At 48.4% G+C, this 23346-nt stretch overlaps 1 protein-coding gene across 1 annotated transcript in view; it reads right to left on the bottom strand.

Moving 5' to 3' along the window:
* Nucleotides 1-2822: 2822 nt before the first annotated feature.
* The window catches only part of GIGYF2 (GRB10 interacting GYF protein 2), a 106658-nt gene continuing 86134 nt past the window's right edge, over nt 2823-23346 (bottom strand). Inside the window, exons 19-29 of the mRNA XM_058665117.1 lie at nt 22757-22857; nt 21243-21404; nt 17782-17940; nt 15355-15600; nt 13989-14111; nt 11523-11735; nt 11220-11422; nt 10015-10169; nt 8603-8799; nt 6359-6506; nt 2823-3335 (exon numbers count right to left, since the gene is read on the bottom strand). Coding sequence (XP_058521100.1) covers nt 3268-3335; nt 6359-6506; nt 8603-8799; nt 10015-10169; nt 11220-11422; nt 11523-11735; nt 13989-14111; nt 15355-15600; nt 17782-17940; nt 21243-21404; nt 22757-22857 — 1775 coding nt within the window. The 3' untranslated portion in view covers nt 2823-3267. The remainder of the gene's footprint in view (nt 3336-6358; nt 6507-8602; nt 8800-10014; nt 10170-11219; nt 11423-11522; nt 11736-13988; nt 14112-15354; nt 15601-17781; nt 17941-21242; nt 21405-22756; nt 22858-23346) is intronic.

Here is a 23346-nt window from a genome sequence, read left to right as displayed (position 1 = left end):
GCACACTTCTTTCCCTTCCCCACACAGCTGTTGCTCTCGTATGAGGAACCGTAGTGCAGAGCCCAGATGGCCATGAGGCTCGGGCAGGCCAGGGGGAAGCCAGAAGTCCCACACTCCAGCCAGGTCTCACGTGGGTGACCTGGATAAAGCTGCCGGCTCCTGGTTGCAGCCGGCATGGCCGTCTGCAGAGTGAACCCGGGGATAAAAGGTTGTTCTTCCTCGCTTCCCCTCTCCTTAGCTCTACCTTCTGCCCCACAGATGCAGCCAACGCCAAGGACAGCTTTGATGTGTACCAGCAAGCTCTTTCTATGCAAGTGTTTCCCCAGAATGACCTGGACAACACCTCCCCATCCCAGGGGTTCTTCAACCGTGTCATCTGCCACTTGGGGGGCACAAACACAGATGCTGGGCCTCCAGCCACCAACCACAGACCACCTACTAACTGAGCCACTGCCAAGAGGGACACCTCAGCTGACACCTGACCGCAGACACAGGAGACAATAAACACGGAACAATCCTAGCCTTTTGTCCTCCTTTCCAAATCAAAGAAAAACACAGCAGCTGCTGACTTGGAAGTAACTGGCTTCTGCAGAATCTTGGAGCAAAAGTCTCCACAATCAAGCTGTCCTGTGTCTTTAAATCTCTAAATGTAAAAAAGTCAAAAGCAGATGGTTGTTGTGACATAGTAACCTAAGCCTCTGCAGCCAGAAACCCATACGGGTTCGAGCACCGCCTGCTCCACTTCCAATCGAGCTCTGTGCGTTTAGCTTGGGAGAGCAGTGGGAGACCTGGCAAACTCCTGGCTCCCAGCTTCAGAGCAGTGCAGCTCTGAGAAGTGATCCAAGAGATGGAAGATCTCTGTTTCAACTAAAACAAAATTTTTAAAAACAAAATTTCATTGGGAAAGAAGCTGCACCCAACCTGCAAGTTTTTCATTGTTAAATCCTAACCAATGCAGAATGCCACACTCGCCAGAGCACCTCCCCTATACTGGGTGTGACATGCCGCCTGAAGGCAATGTCAAGGGCGGGGCGGGGGGGGGGAAGGCACAGCACGTGTATAAACGTGACAAGGGATTCGGCACCAGGAATACGGTGTCCCTGCGGACATCGGTCAGTGGTAGCTGTCCCTAGGATAGCGAGTGACCGAGAACGTGGCAGGGGGCAAGGTGGAGAGCAGGGGACATGCCCTGGCAGAGCAGTGCTGCTGGCCCCTACCTGGGGAATTCCTCAGCCAGGGCCAGCCTTCCAAACAAGTGAATGGCATGTTCCACAACTATAATGACTTCGCTCCCGCAACCTGCCTACTCCACTCCCTTTTCTTCTCTATTTTTGTTTTTCCTGCACACACAGACTGGCGTCTTGCTTGGCAGTCGTGCACAGCCTTTGGGGGGCACGCTAGGCCACAGGGCATGCGGTGACAGGGTGGGAGGTGGCTGTGGTGAGCACAGGAAGCGCTCGCCCAGGTGAGCAGAAAGGGGCAGTCAGGAGGAAGCTGCTGGGTCAGCTATGCCCAAACTTGCCTAGGCCTCAGACAGAACCAGCCAGTGTGCCGTGGGCTGGCGGGCAAAGCCACAGCCGCCTCCCCGTCTCCATGCTCTGGGCCTGGAGCGCTGCCCCGCTGCCAGAGGAACAGGGACATCCAAGCCTAGCCGCCACCAAGGCACGGCCTAGGAGGTGTGCTCGGACACAATACAACCAGGTTTTATTTAATTTCTCTTTTATTTTCCTCCACACTGGCAAAAGTTCTGAGGGAGCTTGAAGTTTTGTAAACATTTTAACTATCCCTCTTTCCCACCCCCCCTTTTGAATTTACAAAGCCAAGGAGAGCAGGAGTCCCAATTTGTTAATGGGTCCTCACCTCCTCATGCTATTTGATCCAAAAATTATATACAAGGTGGTAGCAGTCTCTGTATAGTTACTGTACATGGCTGGGGGAGCGAGGTGGGGAAGCCAAGAGGGGATGGGGGACGGTGAAATAACAGAAACAGAAAGCAATACAATCTCTGTGGCCAGACTGCCTCCAGAGCCACCCCCCTCCAGGCACTGCAGACACCCTACAGCAGCTGGCACGGACACGCGGCCTGATGGTCCCGCCACACCATCCCGCACTGAGACCAGGAACTCCACACACGGCAGGAAGAGGCCTGGTCTCCGAACAGCACAAGTACACAGCTACCTGAAGTGCGGAAGGGCGTGAGAAGGCCACGCATGCAGGCCAGAGCCCGGCCTCCTGCAGTCCCCAGCTGTCAGGGACAGCGGCTTCCACGGACGAAAGTTGGAGAGGCGGTCAGGTCTGCATGTTCTCTTTCCAGAAAAGCAAGCAACTCGCCCCCTGGAATCTCTCTTAAAAAGAACCTTTTCAGGGTCACAGCAAGACACACACGCAATACTCTGAGGAACCAGATGAAATTCCGAGCTTTTATCGGAAGCATAAGTTTATCCCTATCCAAAATGAAATTATACAAATTCATACATATGGGAAAGATCCTAGCTGCCTCTTAAACGAGACAAATTTTCAGAAGGGCCCGAAACAAACTGGTCCTAGTCCTTGGAAGGAAAAATATTTATGGGAAAAATCAGTTTTTTAAGAAAGAAAAATTCAGAATCAGTCCCTCTCCCAGGCCACAGGGTTCTCTTTGTTCCATCAGGTTGGAGAAAGCCAGCGCAGAAGTGAGCTTGCTGGAGTCACTAGCTAACGGAGAGAACAGAAATCCTGCCTCGGCAAAGAGGCCGAGGAGGAGCAGGCGGGCGCGCCGCTGACCCGAGCCAACGTGTTGGCAGCCTGCCCACAGGAGAGCTCTCACAGTCGATGCTGACAGGAGCCACAGTCCGCCGGGTGTCTGTCGCTGGCCAGTGTCTGTTAACCATTCTCTCTTCACAATTGCACCAGTTAGACCTCTTGCCCTTATGGGAGGAAAAGAAAGAAAAACAAAACAAAACAACCAAAAAACAAAATAGTAGGAGAAAGTGACAGACAGAAGCTGCTACTGGCAGATCCCAACACATCTGGAAGACAGCAGGCATCACCGCCCAGTCAGCCTGGCAGACGAGCAAGCCCAACTGCCACCCGAGACTGAGGGTCCAGTCCATGCAGCCTCAGCCTGAGGTGCTTGCCAACACAACTGGTTTAAGGGTCTTGGACAGAGAGGGCTAGAACAGAGAGCCTGAGATGCCGGGTTCCGGGATTGGCTGTAGACGCTGAGGAGCATATGGTGGGGACAGTGACTGCCACATCCAGAGGTGGACAGCCCGGAGAGGGAGGCGCTCAGTAGTCGTCCAGCGTCTCGATTTCACCCATGTTGAGTCGCTCTGAGGAGGCGTTCACGGAAAACCCTATGGGGAAAGCACACCTGGCAGTGAGCGCCCTCTAGCACCAGGCAGCAGGCTAGCACCCCGTCCCACCACAGGGAGATTCACACCACTGATTTTTGTTTCTGCAATTTTCTCAAATTTTAGTTCAGGAGAAAAACAAACCCAAATGGAATCACCACTTTAGAAGAACTGCCAAATGCTGCCTTGTTGAACTTAGCAGAGAGAGACTCAAGCCTGTTGACCAGGACAGGCTCTGCCGCTGGCCATAGCCAGCTCGGTCACGAGGCACACTTTAACCCAAGTCGGGGTAGGGAGCAGCAGCCTTAATTCTTTCGCCCAGCCACCACGCACTGTGATGATGGCAGCTGAAACAGGAAGGCCACCTGGCTGAACTCAACTGGCCTGTGGAGGCACCAGCACACTCACAGACAGGGCTGATATTCAGAGTCCCAATGCCAACGGTCACCTCAAGTTTCTCAGTACGTCCCATAACCAGAGGTTAGTGAAGAGTGTGAGTCTCTTTGCAGCATTCCAGGTCAGCAGCTCTGAGTGAATCCCAAGCTACTGGAACTGCTCCTTAAATACCAAAAGGCAAATAGGCCGGGCTCTCCAATCTAAAAGTAGTTCTACTAACACTAGCTGCATTCTCTGCAGCCTCTTTTTTGTTGTTTAGTGTCCAAATTTTCAGATATGCAATTGAAATGTACCAATATTAAACAAAAATGTCTTATATAATAAAAACAGCCTACCAAACGATTCAAAAATATGAGCTGGAAAAATAAACTGGCCTATTTACTAAACAAGGAGGCTGTGGTGCAATGCCTACAAGGCCAAGTGCTAGAGAGGCCAGGAGGCCAAGCCCTGCCCAGGGTTCTGCCCCAGAAACTCGCCTCCACAAGACACCCCTACCCTTGTGAAGGGAAGGCTCTGTGCTCTCGTGTTGAAGGTAACCGCTCGTGATGAACTATGACTCTTACTCTTATTTTATCACTCCACCTTCACACACAGCTGGAGGAACAGAAGAAATGATGGAAACAAGATGACCTCAGCCCCTTCTCTGCCTCTCAAATAAAATGGAAAAAAAATTCAGAAACAATTTATTATAATTATACGAAGAGAGGGAGAAGTCTGTGGCTGCCTCTTCCCCCCAAAACCCCAAGAGCTGATTATCTGATGCTAGAATGGGATGGCCAAGCCAGCTGTGCAGACACAATCTCATCTAACCATCACCAGGAACCAGCACATCCACTGGCCTCACCTGGCAAAAGAGAGCAATACGAGCAAGGGTTTAACCCGCTATGCTTGGCTCTAAAAGATGGACTCTCACCTCCAAGACTTTTCTAAGGTTTGAGAGAGCTCTTACAGGAAAAGAGCCTGGGGGAAGTTGCACTGTGGGTGTGTTTAGCACATGCTGTTCACTTGGACCAGCTGAAATGAGGCCAGGGTGCCACTTGCCCATTTATTTGAGAAGTAAAATTCTTTTTCTATGAGAGATGTTCCTGAATGGACACTGTCAGATCTAATTAGAACCCGAGGGACAGTTACTCCTTTGTCTCAGTCTGCAACACTGCAAGGAACAGATCAACTGACAGATTTTGGAAACCAGCAGGTGTCAGAACCAGTCAGCCCTAGTTTAGCAGGCACTCTCCAAGATGGTCCACGGCAAAGCACACCCTAGTGGGTCTAGCTCTCCACTCCACCCTGTTATTTTCCCTCTCCTTTTGGACCTGTGGATTCCTTCAACTCTATTCCCAAGACAGGACAGGGTGTAATGCCTACCCATTGTAAAGATGAGACAACTGGAACCAGTGGTCAGAAATCTAGTCCCTTATTTCCATCGAATGGACAGACGGTTGGACACTGAACCACCTTTAGCTTCCAAGACAAGGAACCAGAATATCACCAGATCGCCTTGCTCCCAGCCCTGGCTTTAGGGACGTGCTCCAAGGGTAGTCTTCAAGTGACGGTCACGCCATGTCCCCACGGGGCAGGACGCAGGACGCTGCCCCGGGCAGTGTCGGTCACTGGGCTCTCAGGCAACCCTTCCTGACTCCTTCCTGTCAGGTTGTCACCCCTGGCAGAGCTCCTTCCTTCCACAGATGTCACCACCAGCCACCTGCTCCCCAGTCCTCTCCTGGTTCAGTTAATCCTAGCCCCTTTTTAGACCCAATATCCTACTCCCTTCTCTCTAGCTCAGGGGTCAGTGCCTTATGCAGGCCCCCAGCATCTTCCACCTGGTCTGCACTGCACTGCAGTGCCCATACCAAACTGTGCTGTATCAGCACCCTTGCCCTTTGACAAACAGCACGGCTTCTAAACAGCAGCGTTTACAGTTACAAAGCACAGATGATGTGTTATCTGCCTGTGAGAGTGTCTGGTCATTCAGGACACATGGACAGATTATCCTGAAACCTCTTTCCTGTCAGTTTTCCAAAGCCCCAGACAGTGCTTTCCCAGGAAGTTGCCTTGAATGAAGATACTGGTTTTTACTGCTGGACAAGAACAGCTGTGATTAACAAGGAAGAATGAGAAGGAAAGAGACTGCTGTAAACCCGAGCTTCCCTGCCAAGAGCCTGGGACACCAAAGGATGTATTCTCAATCCTCCAGTCCCTGGTCTGCTCACATGTGGAGCTGTGACATGACCACATACGAGCAATGAGTGCTGCATGCCAGAAGACATACAACGTGCACATCACCCAGCAGGCTGTGCGGTCTGCTTCTAACGCCAAGCAGGACTTAAGGTACTATACCATGCGTCCTATTCTCCATCAGCAGTCTTTGGCAGCTATGCTGTAAGGACCTTCCGCAAAATGCCTATTATTAAATGTGAAATGATACTTGGAAGCTAAAAGTCCCCTTCAAGTCACAGTTATACATGAGACACAGCTGATGGCACTGAGGTGCCCAGGAAATTCCAGCTCTTATGTTGAACGGGTTAAAAGATCAGTTTATGGCAGTATGTTCCCACTTGAAAATCCCAGCCCCAGGGAGACAGCCAGACGATGAGCTGTGTGCCCTCCCCCGGGACGTCAGGCCTGCTCACCTAGTAAACTGGGATCTGCTCGCACCATCTTCTGCTTTTTCTTCTTCTTGCCACTTTGCACAGCCTCAAAATTGGATTGCTGGCTGTTGCTCTGATTGGTCTGAAATACTGAATGGAGTGTGCTGTGGTTCATGCCCCAGACAGAGTCCTGTGGAACAAGACAGCATCAAGGTGACACAGTGGACCTGCCCAAAGCAAATAACCAGTTCACTGGCTCTCCCTGTATCAAACGTGTGTTTGAAAACACTAGGCCTTTTGCAAGTTCAGCTGGTGATGAAATCTAGAGCTGGCCAGTCACCAAGTGCCTGACGCTCTCCATGTCCCTACGAAGGCTTTCCTGCTCACTCCAAGAACTCCTCTGGTGTACTTGGACCTGCACCATCCACGGAGAAATGAGATAAACAACAAATAATCATGAACAAACCTCTGCTCGACAATGTGTGTACCCTCCCCTACCCGAAGCAGGAGGTTGTTCTCTGTGCATCCCTGGACAGACAGGACAGGTTGCAAATTAGCTGCAGTAAATTCCCCAGCAAGATCAAAGGTGTGCACACTACTCACTGTTATCAGCAATCCCACAAGCTCTCAGAACTCATGATACCATCCACAGACTCGCTACCATCTGGTTAGGCTAGGAATTAGTCTACCAGCCCTTTGCACATACTTGACGTTCTGAGAACAGCCATGTATTCTAAAGCAGGATGTGTTCCAGTGAATCAGTTGAGGACATGGGTGGTGGTAGTAGGTAGGGAATGTGGAGAGCAAGCATGGTAGGGCACAGTGTTGTGGCATAACAAGCTAAGCCACTGTCTTCACTGCCAGCATTCCTTATGGGTACTAGTTCTAGCTGCTTAACTTCTAGTTCCCTAATGGCCTGGGAAAAACAATGGAAGATGGTCCAATGGCTTGGCTCTTGTACTCATGGCAAGATATCTAGATAAAGCTCCTGGCTCTGATCCAGCCCAAGGCTGCCCCAATCCTGGGGCATTTAGGGAAGATCTCTCAGTCCACATTTCAACTAAACAATATGAATCTTTAAGAGACAGAAAGCATGGTGGCAAAATGAAACTGGTGCATAGGTGTGTGAAGAGGTGTGAGGGTGGGTACGTGTGCGAACACTGCCCAGGCTTCTGGCTGCCACCTCCGGGGAGGCGGCCTCACTAGGCACCATCTGTATGCAATGCAATGCTTTCTCTTGTACACGATTCTTGGTTTTATTCCAGTGTTTCCATCTTTCACATTCCTTCCATTAATCCCTGTCAGCCCATGTCCCCACCTGGATTCTAAAGCCTTGTACTCATTGATTCCTTTACAGCCCAAGAATGTGCTACAACAATGCCTGTGGTATAAGAATCTGTTCCAAGCACTGGTCTGAGCACTTCTGATCCAGCCTAGGAAACCAGCGCAGGATGGCCCAAATACTCGAGTCTCCGCTACCCACTGGGGAGAGAGGGGAACACATACACCTGGCAAGAAGCTCCCACCTGCCAGCTTCACCATGGTCGTCTCACCTACTGCAGGCATTTGTACTACACTCGATCTTAGCCAAAAGGCCAAGAAGCAATTACTGCAGTCATTTGTAGAGTGAGCCACAGAACAACGACAGACGCCTCACTCCATCAAGTGCTCTCTGGTGCTTCTAGAAAGCTATGGCGTGTGTTAGCGATCAAATCCTGTGATGACTCAGCATATATGACGTAAGATATCTCATACAGAAGCATACACAAAACAGGATTACTGATCACCTGATAAAATGACCCGATCAAGGCTCACAGAACCTAACTCTGGGAATCCTCTAGGAGCAATCAACTCCTAGTCTCATGAAGACATTAGAATGTAAAACTCTCTCATCTATAACAACACTTGACTGTACCTTTTACACCCCGACGAACAACGCAGAGCCATCAGAGAGGTGGCAGTGCTGTCTCTACGGGGTTCAGACGGTCCTTGCAAAGTTTATCTTCTCAAAGCCACATATTTGGGTCTGTGATGTTGGACTATGCAATCTAAGATGAACTTATGATTCAATAAAATTGGGACTGGACTGACACGGCTAGCGGTGAATGAATGATTCTATCTGCCATTTGGGAGACTCACAAAGGCTTTTGCACATGCAATTTAAGAACAGGAAGTCACTATATTTTAAAGTCTTGACCATAATATGTATAAAAATGTTCTCTGTTTTCCCTCTCATTCCTCTGAACCCCAGTGCTGTGTACACTGAGCCACTTTACAGCTGAATACCTGCTGCTGCTGCTGTTGCTGGGGCTGCTGGGGCTGCTGCTGCTGCCGCTGCTGACTAGCCTTCTGCTTGGCACGGCGCTCAAGGAACTGCTTGGCGAACTCCTTGGCCTCGGAGGTATCCCCTAAGTAGGCCCTGATATAATCGTGGACCTCATAGGGAGAGTCCACTTCTTTTAGAAAAGAAACAAACGTGGGAACTGCAATATAGGAGGGGAAGACAAACAATGAAATCATGAAACAGACAAATGCAAACATCAGCTTCTGTTATTAATATATAGTCACCCCATCCACACATTAATGACAGAAACTTGAAAGCTATGCAGCTACTGTTAAACCCCAACACCCACTGCTGCCTGAAACAAACATCACGTGCGTTGAACTTCACTAAGTGTTACACTGCACTCGCCTAGGATCCAAGTAACTGAGGGACTTTTTTTTTCTTAAATTCAATCAACATTAATGATCACAGTGGATGCCAAGCATTATGGCAGATACAACTTGGACCTCCAACTTTCAATCTACTGACAACATTTTAAAAGAGATCAAACGGAAAATAATAGCAATGTGGTATCAGATAAAATGCACAATTATCAGAGTTACACATGAGTTTAAAATCTTACTCTGAAATCTGCTGGCTGTGTGACCTTGATGAGCTGCTTAACCATTCTGAGCCTCTGATTCCTAACTCATAAGATGGGGTAATACTTCTACCACCCACCGTAAAGGTCTCTTTAACTTGAGGTCACATGCTAACCTCGTGACAGGGCCTTGCACATGGGTGACAGCTGGGACTCTCACGTACAGGCATGTTCTCTGTGGCCTTTCAGATCATTAGTTATCAGTACAGTGCCACAAAGGAAGGTGCTGATCCCTTTATTGCTTTGTTTTTGATTTTTGGTCTCAAACCGATGTCAAATGTGTGCTGGTTCAACGCAGCCTGGCAGTTAAGGGACCACTTTTGACCACAAGCTGACAAGCCTCTGTTCAAATATTGATGGGTGGGATGAGACACTCAACGTCAAGTTAGGCAGACAGCTTTCTTTGTAAACAGCTAACTGCAAGCAAGGTTTTCCAAAATTGTGCCTAGATTGCACACAGAGAGCAGTGCACCTTCTCTGCCATGAGCCCCTGGTCCCAACGGAAGGAAGGCAATGATGGCTACCACCTTGTTCTGGACCTGATACAGTAACCAAAGTCCTCAATAAGATGAGCAGCACAGACTGTCCTGTCCATCAGCAAGCCAGCCTAAAATGGCAGTTACTTCATGGGATTTTTCTCACAAGTAACGATATTAAAGAGTCAGGTTCTCATGGCAGGTTCAGCACTGGCTCCACTCAGGCTTCACCTCCTGCTTCCCGTCTCGCGGGTCCTCTCTGACATTCACATGCTGGGCTTCCCTCCCCGATTCTTACCATCCAAGTTATTTGCCGTATTAAGGGCATGAAGCATCTGTTCACACCACTGGGTAAATCCATCTTGGGCTTTATTTACTCCCTGAAAGAGCTTCAGCAACTTTTCTTCTTCTTCTACTTTCTTATTCTGCCGGTTAGACACACCTACAGATTTACTAAAGCAAAACAATAGGACGATATTATAGTCCCAGAAACTTATTACAGAATAAATTACAACACCATAAATGGATAATGTTTTGGTAACCCAGGATGGCTATCCAGTAATCCACTGTGTGGCTCCAAAAAAGAAAATAAATTAAATATCTAGACTGGATACTGCTGAGAATTCTAGCCTCAACTAGTATACCCTGGTGAAATCCTTCCAGCATTCTCACGAGCTGCTCACCTCGGCTAAGCCTCAGTTTCCTCCTCTGTAAAATGGTCCAACATTTCTCCGAGTTACACATAGACCTAGAGCTCAGTGCCTGACAAAGGTGTTCGATAAGCTAACAAATAAGCAATGTCTTGTCCACCACAGAAGCAGTGACCTGACACCACCACCATGTCCTAAGCAGTTACTATGTGCCAGGCACATCCAGTACTCCTGCCTGGGCACTGATGTCACCTTGACAATGACACCCCAGAAGCTGTGCCTCTACTTGCACTTCACTAATGAGGGAGCTGAGGCCCAAAGAGGCTCCCTCTTGTCCAAGGTCACACAGCTGATGAGCAGCAGTACTGGGGGCTGAGGTCATGCACTAGAGATTAAAACCCACGCTCATTTCACAACACTGCACACTAACAGAGCAAATAAACACGAAGATGAAATGCAATTAGTTTATCCTAAAAACAAAGTTTTAAGATCATTACAGAGATATTTGTAACTCATTTGTAGCATAAGCAATTTTATGCATTTATGAAGGAATGCCGAGATCTTTAGAGAATATCTTGGAGAAATGTTCGGACAGCATTATGTTATTTCTAATGCATGTTAAGTAGCTACCACACAACAAACAACGGATTAAGCACTCAGCGATAGAAAAAGCCCCTAAAATCAACGCAGACATGCAAATGGGAAGAGCTCAATCACTGTAATTAGCGGTTTGTTGTGCGACACAGATGAGAACAGTAAAGTACAAACTAAACTGCCTTGTCCAACTTGCCACTTCCCTACCAACAGCTCCCGACCAACCGATGTGTGTAAATGTGATCCTTCCAAGCCCTACCTGACGCTGGCGTTTTTGTTTTTATTTGCTGAGTTCCTGGGTCCCACTTCTTTGACTGCGTCATCCCAGAATCCCATGTTGGAGTTTTTAGAGTCAGCATTACTCCAGATGCTACTGACCAGGTCCGATGCCCACTGGTTAGAAGGACCAGTATTGATGGAGCCCCAAACAGAACTTCCAAGGCTGGTGTGCAGGTTGGAATGCTGTCAGATAGAGAGAAAAAATGATTGTGGTGACCACTGTTAACAGAGGTCAGTCTCCAACAGTGAGACACAGAGGGCAGGCCCCAGCACAGGCACCCACTGTGTTATTCCGGGCTCTGTGTGGCTGCTGTTGCTGCTGCTGCTGCTGCTGCTGCTGCTGCTGCATCTGCCTGGCTTCCTCCTGCTGGATCTCCAGCAGTGACTTAGCCGTGCCTGCAGGCTTGCTGACGTTGCCCCAGCCTGAGAGCTTCTGCTGCTGCTGCTGCTGCTGCTGCTGGAGGGCTTTCATCAACTCCCTCTGCTGTCGCCGTTGCTGTTGCGGGAAAAGAGAAGCAGGCACTATGGGCCATGATCTCCACTAACAATTCACACTCCAGAGCGCTAACAACATGATGAGGTTATTTGTTTTGCTCCAAAGATGTAAATCGCCAGAGGTATATAAAAAAAAAATCTGAAGCAGAATGGCTTTTAAAGTTCAGCAGGCCTTCAGTTAAGCACAGAAGAGAAACATGTTTATACTTTCCAAAGTCCCACCAAAACGACATTAGAACTTGACAGCTGCAACGTAGGGGGCAGCAGTGTGGTGCAGTGGTTAGGCTGCCACTTGTATGTCAGCATCCCACAGCTGAGTGTCACATCGAGTCTGAACTACTCAGCTTCTGATCCAGCTCCCGGGTCGTGTGTCGACGAAGTCAACAGGAGATGAAGACCAGTATACAGCTCCTGCTTTGGTCTGGCCCAGCGCTGGATGCTGCAGGCATCTGGGCAAGAACCAATGGATGGAAGACTTCTATTTTCTCATTCCCGTCTACCCATGACACTACCCCTTTCAAATAAATGTGATTTTTAAATAAACAGAGTTGGAAAGTTGATAAATAACCATAATCATAACCAATAAATAGAAACGAAAGAAAAGCCACCTCAGGAATCAGAAGACAAGAGAGGTTGAGAGTCTGAAATGCAGAGTCTGGAGCCTGCCTCACCACACTGCGCAGCTCTTCCGGTTACCCCATCAAAAACTCCCCGAGTCCTGTCAGGAGAGGTCGGACCAGACTGGCAGGTTATTTCACGACGGAGCTGAACAAGCAGTGCAAGAGAGTAGGTCCGTGGGCACCGACAAACCAGATGGGGACTCCCCTCAAGCAGAACAACTTGGCCAGAGGCCTCTACATGACAGATCTCCCATCAGCTCTGCATGAGCCTTGCCTGTAACTAGGAACAGTCTGGCATAACTTAACATCAGACATGAGCTTATCGATGAAAGCCAACTATTACAACAAATACACAGATTTCAGTGGAAACAGAAAGGGAAAAGCAAGGTAGCTTTAAATTTCTTTTTTTTTAAATACATGTGAAAGGCAGGGAGAAGAGGGCAAAAAGGAGAGAGGAGATTGTCTCTCTATTGGCTCATTTCTCGAATGGCTACAGCAGCCAGGTCTGGCCCAGGCTGAAGCCAGGAGGCAAGACAGTCATTCCAGTCCCCTGTGTGGGTGGCAGAGGTCCAAGTCGTCTCCTGTCTTGCCAAGCACATTAGCAGGGAGCTGGACTGGAAGCAGAGCAGCCAGGACTTGAAACATGCAAAGGCTCCCAGATGTGCAACTGCAAGGGACATGGTCTGAACTCAAGGAACACACTCCTATTTGAGACACAGGTGTCCCAAACAATGACTTAAGCCACTGCAACAAATACTCCCCGTTCCCCAACCTGTAAACCCACGCTTACTTTTACCTATACTCTTCCTTTTTTTTTTTTTAGTAGACAGGCACATTTCTTTTCTGTATTTATTTGAAATGCACAATTATAGCGACTGAGAAGCAGTGACAGGGAGAGAGATATCTATCTTCTGTCCACTGGCTGACTCCCTCAATGGCCCCAACAGACAGGGCCTGGAGCTCTCCCACACTCTCCCACGTGGGTGGCAGGGCCCAAGTAGTCGGGCTGTTTGCTGCAGTTTTCCCAAGTACATTAGCAAGGAGCTGGATTCCTAGCGAGGCAGGGGGACTCACTCAGGCCAGCAACTACATGGGATGCTGGTGCTACAGGAAGCAACTTTACCTACTATGCCACTGTGCTGGTCCCATATTCCATTCTGGAGAACAATAAAAAAATGTGAAAGAAAATCGGCAGGCATGGTGGCTGGTTCATGTCCCGGCTGCTCTACTTCTAATCCGGCTCCCTGTTTATGGTCTGGGAAAGCAGCAGAGCATGCCTCAAGTTCTTGGGCCCCTGGACCCACATGGCAGACTGGGAAAAATCTGCTGGCTACCAACTTCAGATGGGCTCAGCTTCAGCCCTTGTGTCCATCTGGGGAATGACCCAGTGGAACGTTCCTTCTGTCTCTGTAAATCTGTTTTCTAAATAAAAATGCTTAAGGGAACTGAACATCTATGCTGTCCAAAGTTAATGTTATTCTCACTACATTCTAATATTTACTAGAATGACCAAACCTATAGGCTAAGAAGTCGAACAATTAACATCACAGAACCACGGCAACTCCGAGCCCACCAGGCACAGGGGGTATTCTGGAAGACCAGCGGACCAGACCACTTGAACTTCAAAGATGTACCTCTTCTCGCACCTGCCGCTCCCGTTCTTCTTCCAGTTTTTGGATTTCAGCCAGTGACAGTGTTGCCTGAGTCTGACAGCTTGTGGCACTGGACTGCTGGCCCCAGGTTGAAGATGAGGGAAGCTAACCAAATGAGAAGTATGAAGAGTTCATAAGGAAATGGTTTTAAACATCCATGATTCTATCAAGTCATATGCAATATCCAACTCAAATTTCCTACTGCATTTCCTGCACATACTATTCGCTCCACTGGTTTATTTCATTTCCCCAACTGTGACTTGGGAATGGCAAGTATGTTACATCTGGCACACACTTACAGCAACACATGGCTTCAGAGAAAGAAGCAAGCAGAAGCATCACTACAGTGAGCTGAGAAGGATTCTTATAATTGAGTGAAGTTTTTTGTTGTTGGTGGTTTTTTAATTCAAAAGGCAGAAAGAGAAAGAACAGGTTCAAGAGCAAGCAGATTACCGATGTATAGATTTGCTCCCAAAAGCCTATAGCTGGGGCAGGGGCTGAGGCTGGCTGAAAGCTGGAATACAACACCCACTCCAGGTCTCCAATATGAATGCAGAGGCCCAAGAACTTGAGCCATCCTCTTCTGTTTTTTCCCAAGGGTATTAGTAGGGCGTTGGGTGGAAAGTGGAATAGCTGGGACTTGAACCAGCACTCATATGGGATGACAGCAACAAAGGCAGAGGCTTGGCTTGCCATGCCGCAGTGCTGGCCCAAATATTTCAGAATTTTCCGAGTATTTTCTGAATGCACCCAATGCTTTAGCAGAAAAATGCCTGGGACAGGCACCCCAGAGTCATTCTCCAAAACAATCCACCTGTGTACTTTTATCAAAAAGTGCAATTTTGCTTCTCAGTGGGAGATCATTAGTCCTGAAGTAAATTGTATTCCAAATTTAAAATCTTTAAAGAGCACCCACTTTCCCTCAGTTAAAAAGGAAAACAGGGGGCAGAGAGAAACCAGGAGCTTCTTCTGAGTCTCCACATCTGGAGGCCCAAGAACTTGGGTCGTCTTCTGCTGCTCCAGGTGCAATAGCAGAGAGCTGGATGCAACTGGAGTTGTCGGGGTGTTGGTACTGTAGGTGGGGGCTTTGCCCTCAGAGTCAAAAGGGCCAGCTTCTATCTGCAGTGTCTGCAGAGCGCAGTTAGATGAGTGAACAGACTGCTCTGGCTTAATCTACAGCTTAGCTTCTAACTTCCCTTCTTTTCTCTAACACAGAACACATGCAGCACATCCCACTGGGCAAATGACACAAAGGCACCAGCAACCCAAGGCAATCCTGTGCCCGCGAGACTGGCCGCCGCTAACTGGCACTGGGCAGCACCTCTTGCACAGGCGGGATTGGGGCTACCTTCATTTGGGCCAGCTGCTGCTGTTGCTGCTGCTGCTGCAGCCGCCGTAGGGCCTCCTGCTGCTGCTGCTGCTGCCGCTGCCGAATCAGCTCCTTCTGCCGCTGCAGTTCCAGCTCCTTCCTCTTCCGCTCCTCTTCCTCATGCCGCAGCCGCGCTGCCTCCTCTTCCATTCGCAGCCGATTCTCCTCCATTCGGCGCTGGGCTTCTTCTTCTTCTTCCCGTGCCCATTTAGCAGCCTCCTCTTCCTTTCCAGAAGGAAAAACAGAACAGAGAAAAACAGTTTATTCCATAGGAACACTGATTCAATCCCTGGCACTCCACTTCCAATTAAGCACCCGCCCTGCTAATGGAGAAGCGGCCAAAGACGCCCTGAGGACTTGGACCTGCCATCCATGTGAGAGTCGGCTGAACACTACAGTCGCCTGGCTTCAGCCAGACCCAGATGCAGCCAACATAGTTATCTGGAGAGTGAGCCAGTGGATGGAAGATTTCTTAGTCTATCTCTTTGTCTTTTAGATAAACAAATCATCTCCCTGACCCTTTAAAGTCTGATTCTCTTGAGGGCTTCTGTCCAACAGCTCTCAAAGATGGAGAAAGTATAAACTCTGCTTATGCTGACGTAAGGTAGAAATTTTCATTTAGAATATATCTGTAGTAGACACAGAGCCTGGCATGTTTATAGGACTGTTTTAATTCACTAAAAAGATGTCATGGAGAACCTCCCTGATGAAAGCCCTGACCTGAAGCCAGTTCACCATCAACCTCAGGGAGGTCACTGGCCACGTGGCGCACCAGTGGCGGCCACATAGTTTCCAGGGTGCCGAGCAGGTGAGCCACCACAGCTTTGACAGACTATTTCCAGGGGAGTCCGGGCACTTCTGAAGCCAGACAACCTTTTGAGCCCTCTTACTGCCAACCGTGGCTTGGACCTGTGGCCAGCAGCTCCACTGAAACATCTCTCCTCTAGTTCACTTTCCTTCTGGAATTTTCCCTAAAATTCACATCACTTTGCTTCCAGAACCCTCCCTGAATTACTATGACATCGTCTTTCCCTTTGCAGAGGCTCTCTGCTGAGGTAGCTAAGTCTTTGATGAGCATAACACAGCCCTTGCTCTCCACACCTTGGGCCAGGGGCCAACCACGCTCTGAGCAGGAGGTAGGCCTCACCTCGGCACTCTTCACCACCTTCCTCCACCTGGCTCCAGTGCACCCGCAGTAGTTCCTGTACGTACCCGTGCAACAAGCACACTTTTCCAGCACCCTAAAGACTACATCTCCTGCCTCCTCAGGTGTGAAATGTTAGCTGTCACTCTGAAACCTGCAGTTCAACCAGAGGCAGCTATGCGCTCAGACTGAGATCAGAGGGATGTCTGCTAGAAGACTTCTACGGCAAAAACTCTTCTCAGACAACAGGAACAAACCATCAAGAAAGGCCACTTCCCTTCCGGGTAACAGGCTGTGGACAATGGTGTGATACTGGAAACAGCAAACTGGAACTCATGAACACAACACCCTGTGATGGCGGGATGAAAGTATGTGATGGCCCTGAAGCCCAAGGGAGTCACAGAGCCACTGAAGTAAGAGTGGGAACAGCCTCACCACAGACCTTCCAGAAAGGTCAGGCAACATCGCCAGCTCTTGTCTGACTGACTATAAGGGGGGCACACTGACTTGGCAGCCCAAAGAATACTGTATATTCACCTCCCCCTAGTTGGTTAGCTTCCTGAGCAGGGAAGCACTGCCCTAGAGTCTTGAATTGCACCAGGAAACAAGTGTAATCACTAGCATCTAGTTAAATGTTATTCAGCAAACACATAAGCACAGAGTGTTATCACTGCACAGCTGAATCTGAAAACCATATACCCCTGGCAGAAAGGTTTCTAAAAATATTTCAACCTAGAACGTGGCAAAAACAAGCAATTTCTATGCCCAGGGTGGTGGCTCCGCCACCAGTTGACAGCAGTGCGTACCCTGGCTAAGTATGAGGCTAGGGAATTGTCATGCTGCCCCTGCGACCCTCCTCTCAAACACCTGCAACCCAGCCTCTCTAGGAGAAAGCCTCTAGACAAACGCCAAGAGCGAGGTTATCAACAGTGTACTGCCCGACACTAACACCACCAAGGTCATCACAAACGGGCCAAGTTGGAAAAGTCGCTGCAGACAGGAAGGCCTGCAAAGACCTAACCACTCTAAGCAACATGTGTTACCAAATTTCAGACTTAACATACAGTGAACAAAAATGTACAACAAACTCCCACAAATCGCCCAACCTCAATAACAACTGATTGTACGTGTGAGAGCTGAAGAAGGAACAAAGCTGCCAGCCTCCCATCGCACCGACAGAGATGTGCTGTGCCACAACAGCCCTCAACACTCTCTTCATCTCAAGTCCCATGCTTCAGAGCACCAACGACAAGGCTCATCACCTGCTTGCGTAACAACTCTTCCTGCTTCCGCCTTTCTTCCTCTTCTCTTCTCCTTTCCTCCAGTCTTCTGAGAGCTTCTTCTTGTTGCTTTCTTTCTTCCTCTTCTCGCTGTCGCCTTAATGCAATTTCTTGTTCCCGCTGGCGCCGCAGAGCTTCTTCCTGAACAGAAAAGTGCCGACAAAGTTCCAAACCTACAAGCTCCATTCACGGTAAGTACGAAGGTACACTGGCAGGACTGAGAATACAATGTGCCTGATGGGAAAGTGGCACAATGAGAGCAAAACAAATCTACCGAAAACACTAGTATATTGCAACACGCTCTGAAATCTATTCTGGTTTCTATGTTGGCCACATTATTAATCGGTCAACCCAGAAAGAGCAAACAGGGGCCTGGCGGTGTGGCCTAGCAGCTAAAGTCCTCACCTTAAACACGCTGGGATCCCATATGGGCGCCAGGGTTCTAATCCCGGCAGCTCCACTTCCCATCCAGCTCCCTGCTTGTGGCCTGGGAAAGCAGCTGAGGACGGCCCAAAGCCTTGGGACCCTGCACCCATGTGGGAGACCCGGAGGAGGATCCAGGTTCCCGGCATTGGATTGGCACAGAACCGGCCGTTGTGGTCACTTGGGGAGTGAATCATCGGACGGAAGATCTTCCTCTCTGTCTCTCCTCTCTGTATATCTGACTTTGCAATAAAAATAAATAAATCTTAAAAAAAAAAAAAAAAGAAAAAAGAGAGTAATCAGCACATGGCCTTTGGTTTCTCCACTGGCACTGTTAGCAAATTCACGTCAACTGGGAACCTGTGGCCTATAAAAGTCAACTCAACAGCACGTCCAATTCCTGGGGAGAAGGACTTCTCCCGAGCAAGGAAAGCCACGCATCCTAGAACACATCCTGAAGAACAAGAGTCCTGATGATATTTTTAGGCTCACAAACACTTCAGCCCTGTCGAAATCATTTAGGATACGCTGAACAACAGAAAAGGAAAACAAATTTTTGTAGTGCAATTCTTGTTAGAACCAACTTATACTGATATGAAGTGCGACTAAGAAATTCCAGAGCTGCACAGAAGCATTGCAAGCTGATCTAATGCTGACATCCCATATGGGCTGTGGCTCATGGCCCAGCTGTTCCACTTCGCATCCAGCTCCCTGCATAGCAACCTCAAATCCTTGGGCCCCTGTACCCATGTGGGACACCTGGAAAAAGCTCCAGGTTCCCAGCTTCAGATCAGCTCAGCTGTGCCTGTTGCGGCCACTTGGGAAGTGAACCAGTGGATAGAAGATCACTGGCTCTGTAAAATCTGTCTTCCAAATAAAAATAAATAAATGTAAAAGAGAAATTCCAGTAGCTCTCATATCATCTCAGCCTAGGCCCTTCTATTTTTCGAATAGACGCTCCTGGGGCCAACAGGAAGAAATGCATGGTAAGTAGATGGTTCTTCAACTATTACAGAGTGGATTCTAGATTTCTACCGGAACTAATGAGAAACCCAAAAGAAAGATGGGTGGTGAGTTACCAAAACAGACACAAAAAAGTCCCCAAAACATAAAAAGGTGAGGGCCCTGTGCGGTACCCTTGCAGCTAAAGTCCTTGCCTTGCATGCACTAGGATCCCATATGGGCGCAAGAGTTCTAATCCCGGCTGCCCCGCTTCCCATCCAGCTCCCTGCTTGTGGCCTGGGAAAGCAGTCGAGGACGGCCCAAAGCCTTGGGACCCTGCTCCTGCATGGGAGACCCGGAAGAGCTCCTATCTCCTGTCTTTGAATCAACTCCAGACATTGCAGTCACTTGGGGAGAACCAGTAGGCTGGAGATCTTCCTCTCTGTTTCTCCTCTTTTCTGTGTATCTGACTTCCCAATAAAAATAAATAAACCTTTAAAAAAAGTAAAAAAGTGTACAAACTAAGCTTCACTGGTTATAAACACTTAAGCAAGCGCTTAGATATAGGATTCTTTTAAATATGCACTCAGATAATCGTGAGAAAATAGTTCTAATGCCCTAATAGGAAAGTGGGTAAATTATTATTATTTATCCATAATATAAAATTTTATTTTGGTAGGCAAATATAATTATGTAGACTGGCCCATGTATACAGTTGTCCCTTGGTATGCTCAGGGACCAAAGAGCGGTAAGCTACATTTATGCTCAAGTCCCTCATATCAAATGGTATAGTATTTGCATATAAACTATGCATATCCTACTCACACTTAAAATCATCTCCAGATGATTTATGACACCTAATCTAATGCAAACACAATATAAATAATTGTTACACTACATTTAGAAAACAATGACAAGATTTTACAGAGAGAGGAGAAGAAATCTGCTGCTTCCCCACCCACATGGCTGCTGTGCCCAGAGCTAAGCTGATGTGACGCTGGGACACCACAGCTTCTACCAGGTCTCCAACGGGTACAGGGGCCCAAGGACTTGGGCTATCCTTCGTGACCTTCCCAGGCTCTAAGCAGAGAGCTGGATCAGAAGTGGAACAGCCTGGACACAAACTGGTGTCCATGTGGGATGCACCCCTAGGGCTAGGGATTCACCTGCTGTGCCACCACATTAGCTCTAGAAGTCTAACTTACACATGTAACAAAACAGCATGCAGCCTTCAAAGCAAAGGAAATCCTGACACATGCTACAAGACAAAGCAAATTTAAAATAAGCCAGCCAGTCACAAAAGGGACAACTATATATTATGTGATGCTATTTCTACAGAGTACCTAGAGTAGTCAAATCCCTAAAAATTGCAAGAATTACAGGTTCTCGGACTAGGGGAATCTCAGTTGGAAGGGTCACTGTACAAATGAAGGATGGTGAGGGCTGCCCAACAATCCAGAGGTAATTACTGTCACTAAGCAGATACTTGAAGCGGTAAATTTCACAGATTATATGTATTACCAACATTTTTTTCTGAAAGTACATTTGGTTTGTGAAAGTTTTAAATAGGCCAGCACTGTGGCCCAGCCAGTTAAGTCAGCGTCCCATCTCGAAACCTGAGTCCCAGCTGCTCCATCCTGATCCAGACAAACAGGGGTTAGAGAATCCAAGTACTTGGGCTTCCTCCACTCATGTGGGAGACACACGCTCAAGTTCCATGTTCCTGGCTGTGGCCTGGCCTACCCCAGGCCACTGCAACCACTCAGGGAGTGACCAGCAGATGGAAGGTTTCTTTCTCCTTTCCTGTTATCTGCAAAAAACTTGATTTTTAACACTGCAATTCAAAGTTACTCTTACTGTTTGTAACAGGAAGAGAACCTGTGAAATGTAATCACTTAATAAAAATTTCAGGAAACATAAAGGAAATCAATTGACAATTCACTAGGACGAAAGAATAGCCTTCCATAGTGTGCGTATGGAAGCCACAGGTTCTCTCCCAATGCTGTTGACTATGGGGGCAGAGAGCCAAAAACACCAGATGTGACGTGAGCACCAGTGAGCACAACCCTGAAATGTACCTGTTTCCTTCGGGCAAGCTCTTCCTCCTCCCGTCTCTTCCTTTCTTCCTCCTGCTGTCTCCGAAGGATTTCCTCTTGTTGTCTTCGCAGCTCCTCTTGCCTCTTTCGCTCTTCCTCTTCCTGTTTTGCCCGCATTTCAGCCTCTCTTCTCTCCTGTTCCAGCTGTCATTATATGAGACAATGCTTAGAAACGTGAAACCAACCTGCGCACTCCACAATAACCAACCAGTGCTACGGGAGGAGCTACAATGTGCAAGCATTCTTCTTCAGTCACTTGGACCGCAGCTGCACCCAGAACCCGACAGAAGGGCCTAGGTAACATCATAGGAATCACAAGCATGCCATGATCCTCTAAGCTGACTGTACATTCCTCCCAGTTCTGTTGGGGTAACATCAGACCTCTCTTGGGGTGGTATTTCTTTACTCATTCCTACATACAATTGAACATCTAACAATATAGCTATAACACTACAATATTATAAGGCTAATCGTGTTGAAAACCTTTATAATTCCTAAAAATGTGAAGACACAGCACATCTTATCATATATAGTTTCTAAATTTTAGTCAATTCCAGTACGCAGCCCCTAGTCCTAGTTTCACAGTTGCAGTTTACCCCTTCATATTCCTGAAAATCTCACACCCAGTTTCTCAGCTTAAATATCTAACCTCCATTCCCCTCCTCCGCCCCTGCCCGCAAAAACCACTCCCAGACTTGACCTTCTTCACCTGCAGACAATGTGCAAACATGCAAGGAGCCTCAAGCAGGGACTACCGTGCCTTCTTCAGTCTCCTCTGGCAACTTCTACTCCTCAGAAACACCAGAGCTCCAAGACAGACCCATTCCTGACAGATCTCCCGAGCTCAGCCATTGAGCCTTTCCTGGTGCCACTACCTTCAAACACAACTGCTGTTTGCACCTCGCCATTGCCAAACCTTCTGCTCAAGTACTACAGTTCAGCAAGTGTCAGCCCGGGGCTGGCGTTGCGGGGTGGCATATTACACCACCACTTGGACAAAGCTTTTTTTCTAAAGCATCACCTGATTCCCATACCTCTAAAACTGAGTAAAAATGGAGGTATTTCAAAAAGGATGCAGAAAAAATGGAATTAAAAGACAAGTTTAGAATAGGTATTTGAATTATTAAGATATTCTGACCTGGGCCTGGCGCAGCAGCCTCGCAAGCACAAGCGGTGCAGTGTCCCAAGGCTTTGGGCCATCCTTGAGGGCTTTCTCAAGCTACAAGCAGTGAGCTTGATGGGAAGCGGGGCAAATGGGATTAGACCCAGTGCCCATATGGTATCCCAGCGTGTGCAAGGTAAGGACTTTAGCTGCTAGGCTACTGCACCAGGCTCTGAGGTCATTTTTGTGAGAAAGGGGCACAATAATGACAGGCTACAAATGCACTATCAGGAAACTAAAAGGAAAAGGCAGAGTTAGCTAGATCACTGAACAAAGAGCAAGTGCTTGTCTCCTGCACACAGAGGGCAGACAGTGCAGGGCCTGGAGCTCCCACCTGGGCAGCTTTGGCCTTCTCCAGCTGCTGAAGCTGTTCGAGGGCAGGGCCTGGTGCCGGCGTCTCCAGGGGAAGATCCCAAACACTACCTCCTTCCCACACTGCAGGAAGGGGGAGAGAGAGAAGGAAATCAGAGCTCACATGTGCCGTCACAGACCTAGCACAATGAAGAAGTGCCTCAGAGAGGCAGCTGTGCTGCGTACCAATGCGCTGAACCGTAGTGGGGCTTTAGTTTCCAGCAGTGTCCTTTAAAATACCCAGGAGGAAAAGGCAAACAGATTTGTTGGAAAACGTTCATCCTCGCAGAGCCCTTCACAGCTCCATCCTGACAGGTTCACACTCGCAAGAGCATGTGGCAGAATGCGGCAACACTGACTCTTCACTCCAGAGTACAGAGTTCAGAGGCCATGCACTCCCAGGAGCCACAGCCTTTTACTGCACACTGACTCCAAGCAACCAGAGTTGCACACTGATTGTGTATTAAATGCCACTCCACTATGCACTTTAAAGCTGTTAATATTGTATTTGGACTTACAGAAAACAGCAGAGCTGGAGTGGCTTCTGGAAAGGCTGGCTATGGTCTGCCGACC

Source organism: Ochotona princeps, chromosome 5 (genome assembly GCF_030435755.1).
Source record: "Ochotona princeps isolate mOchPri1 chromosome 5, mOchPri1.hap1, whole genome shotgun sequence".
Lineage (NCBI taxonomy): Eukaryota > Metazoa > Chordata > Mammalia > Lagomorpha > Ochotonidae > Ochotona > Ochotona princeps.
Note: the sequence above shows the minus strand (reverse complement) of the source record. Positions and strands in the feature narration are given on the sequence as shown.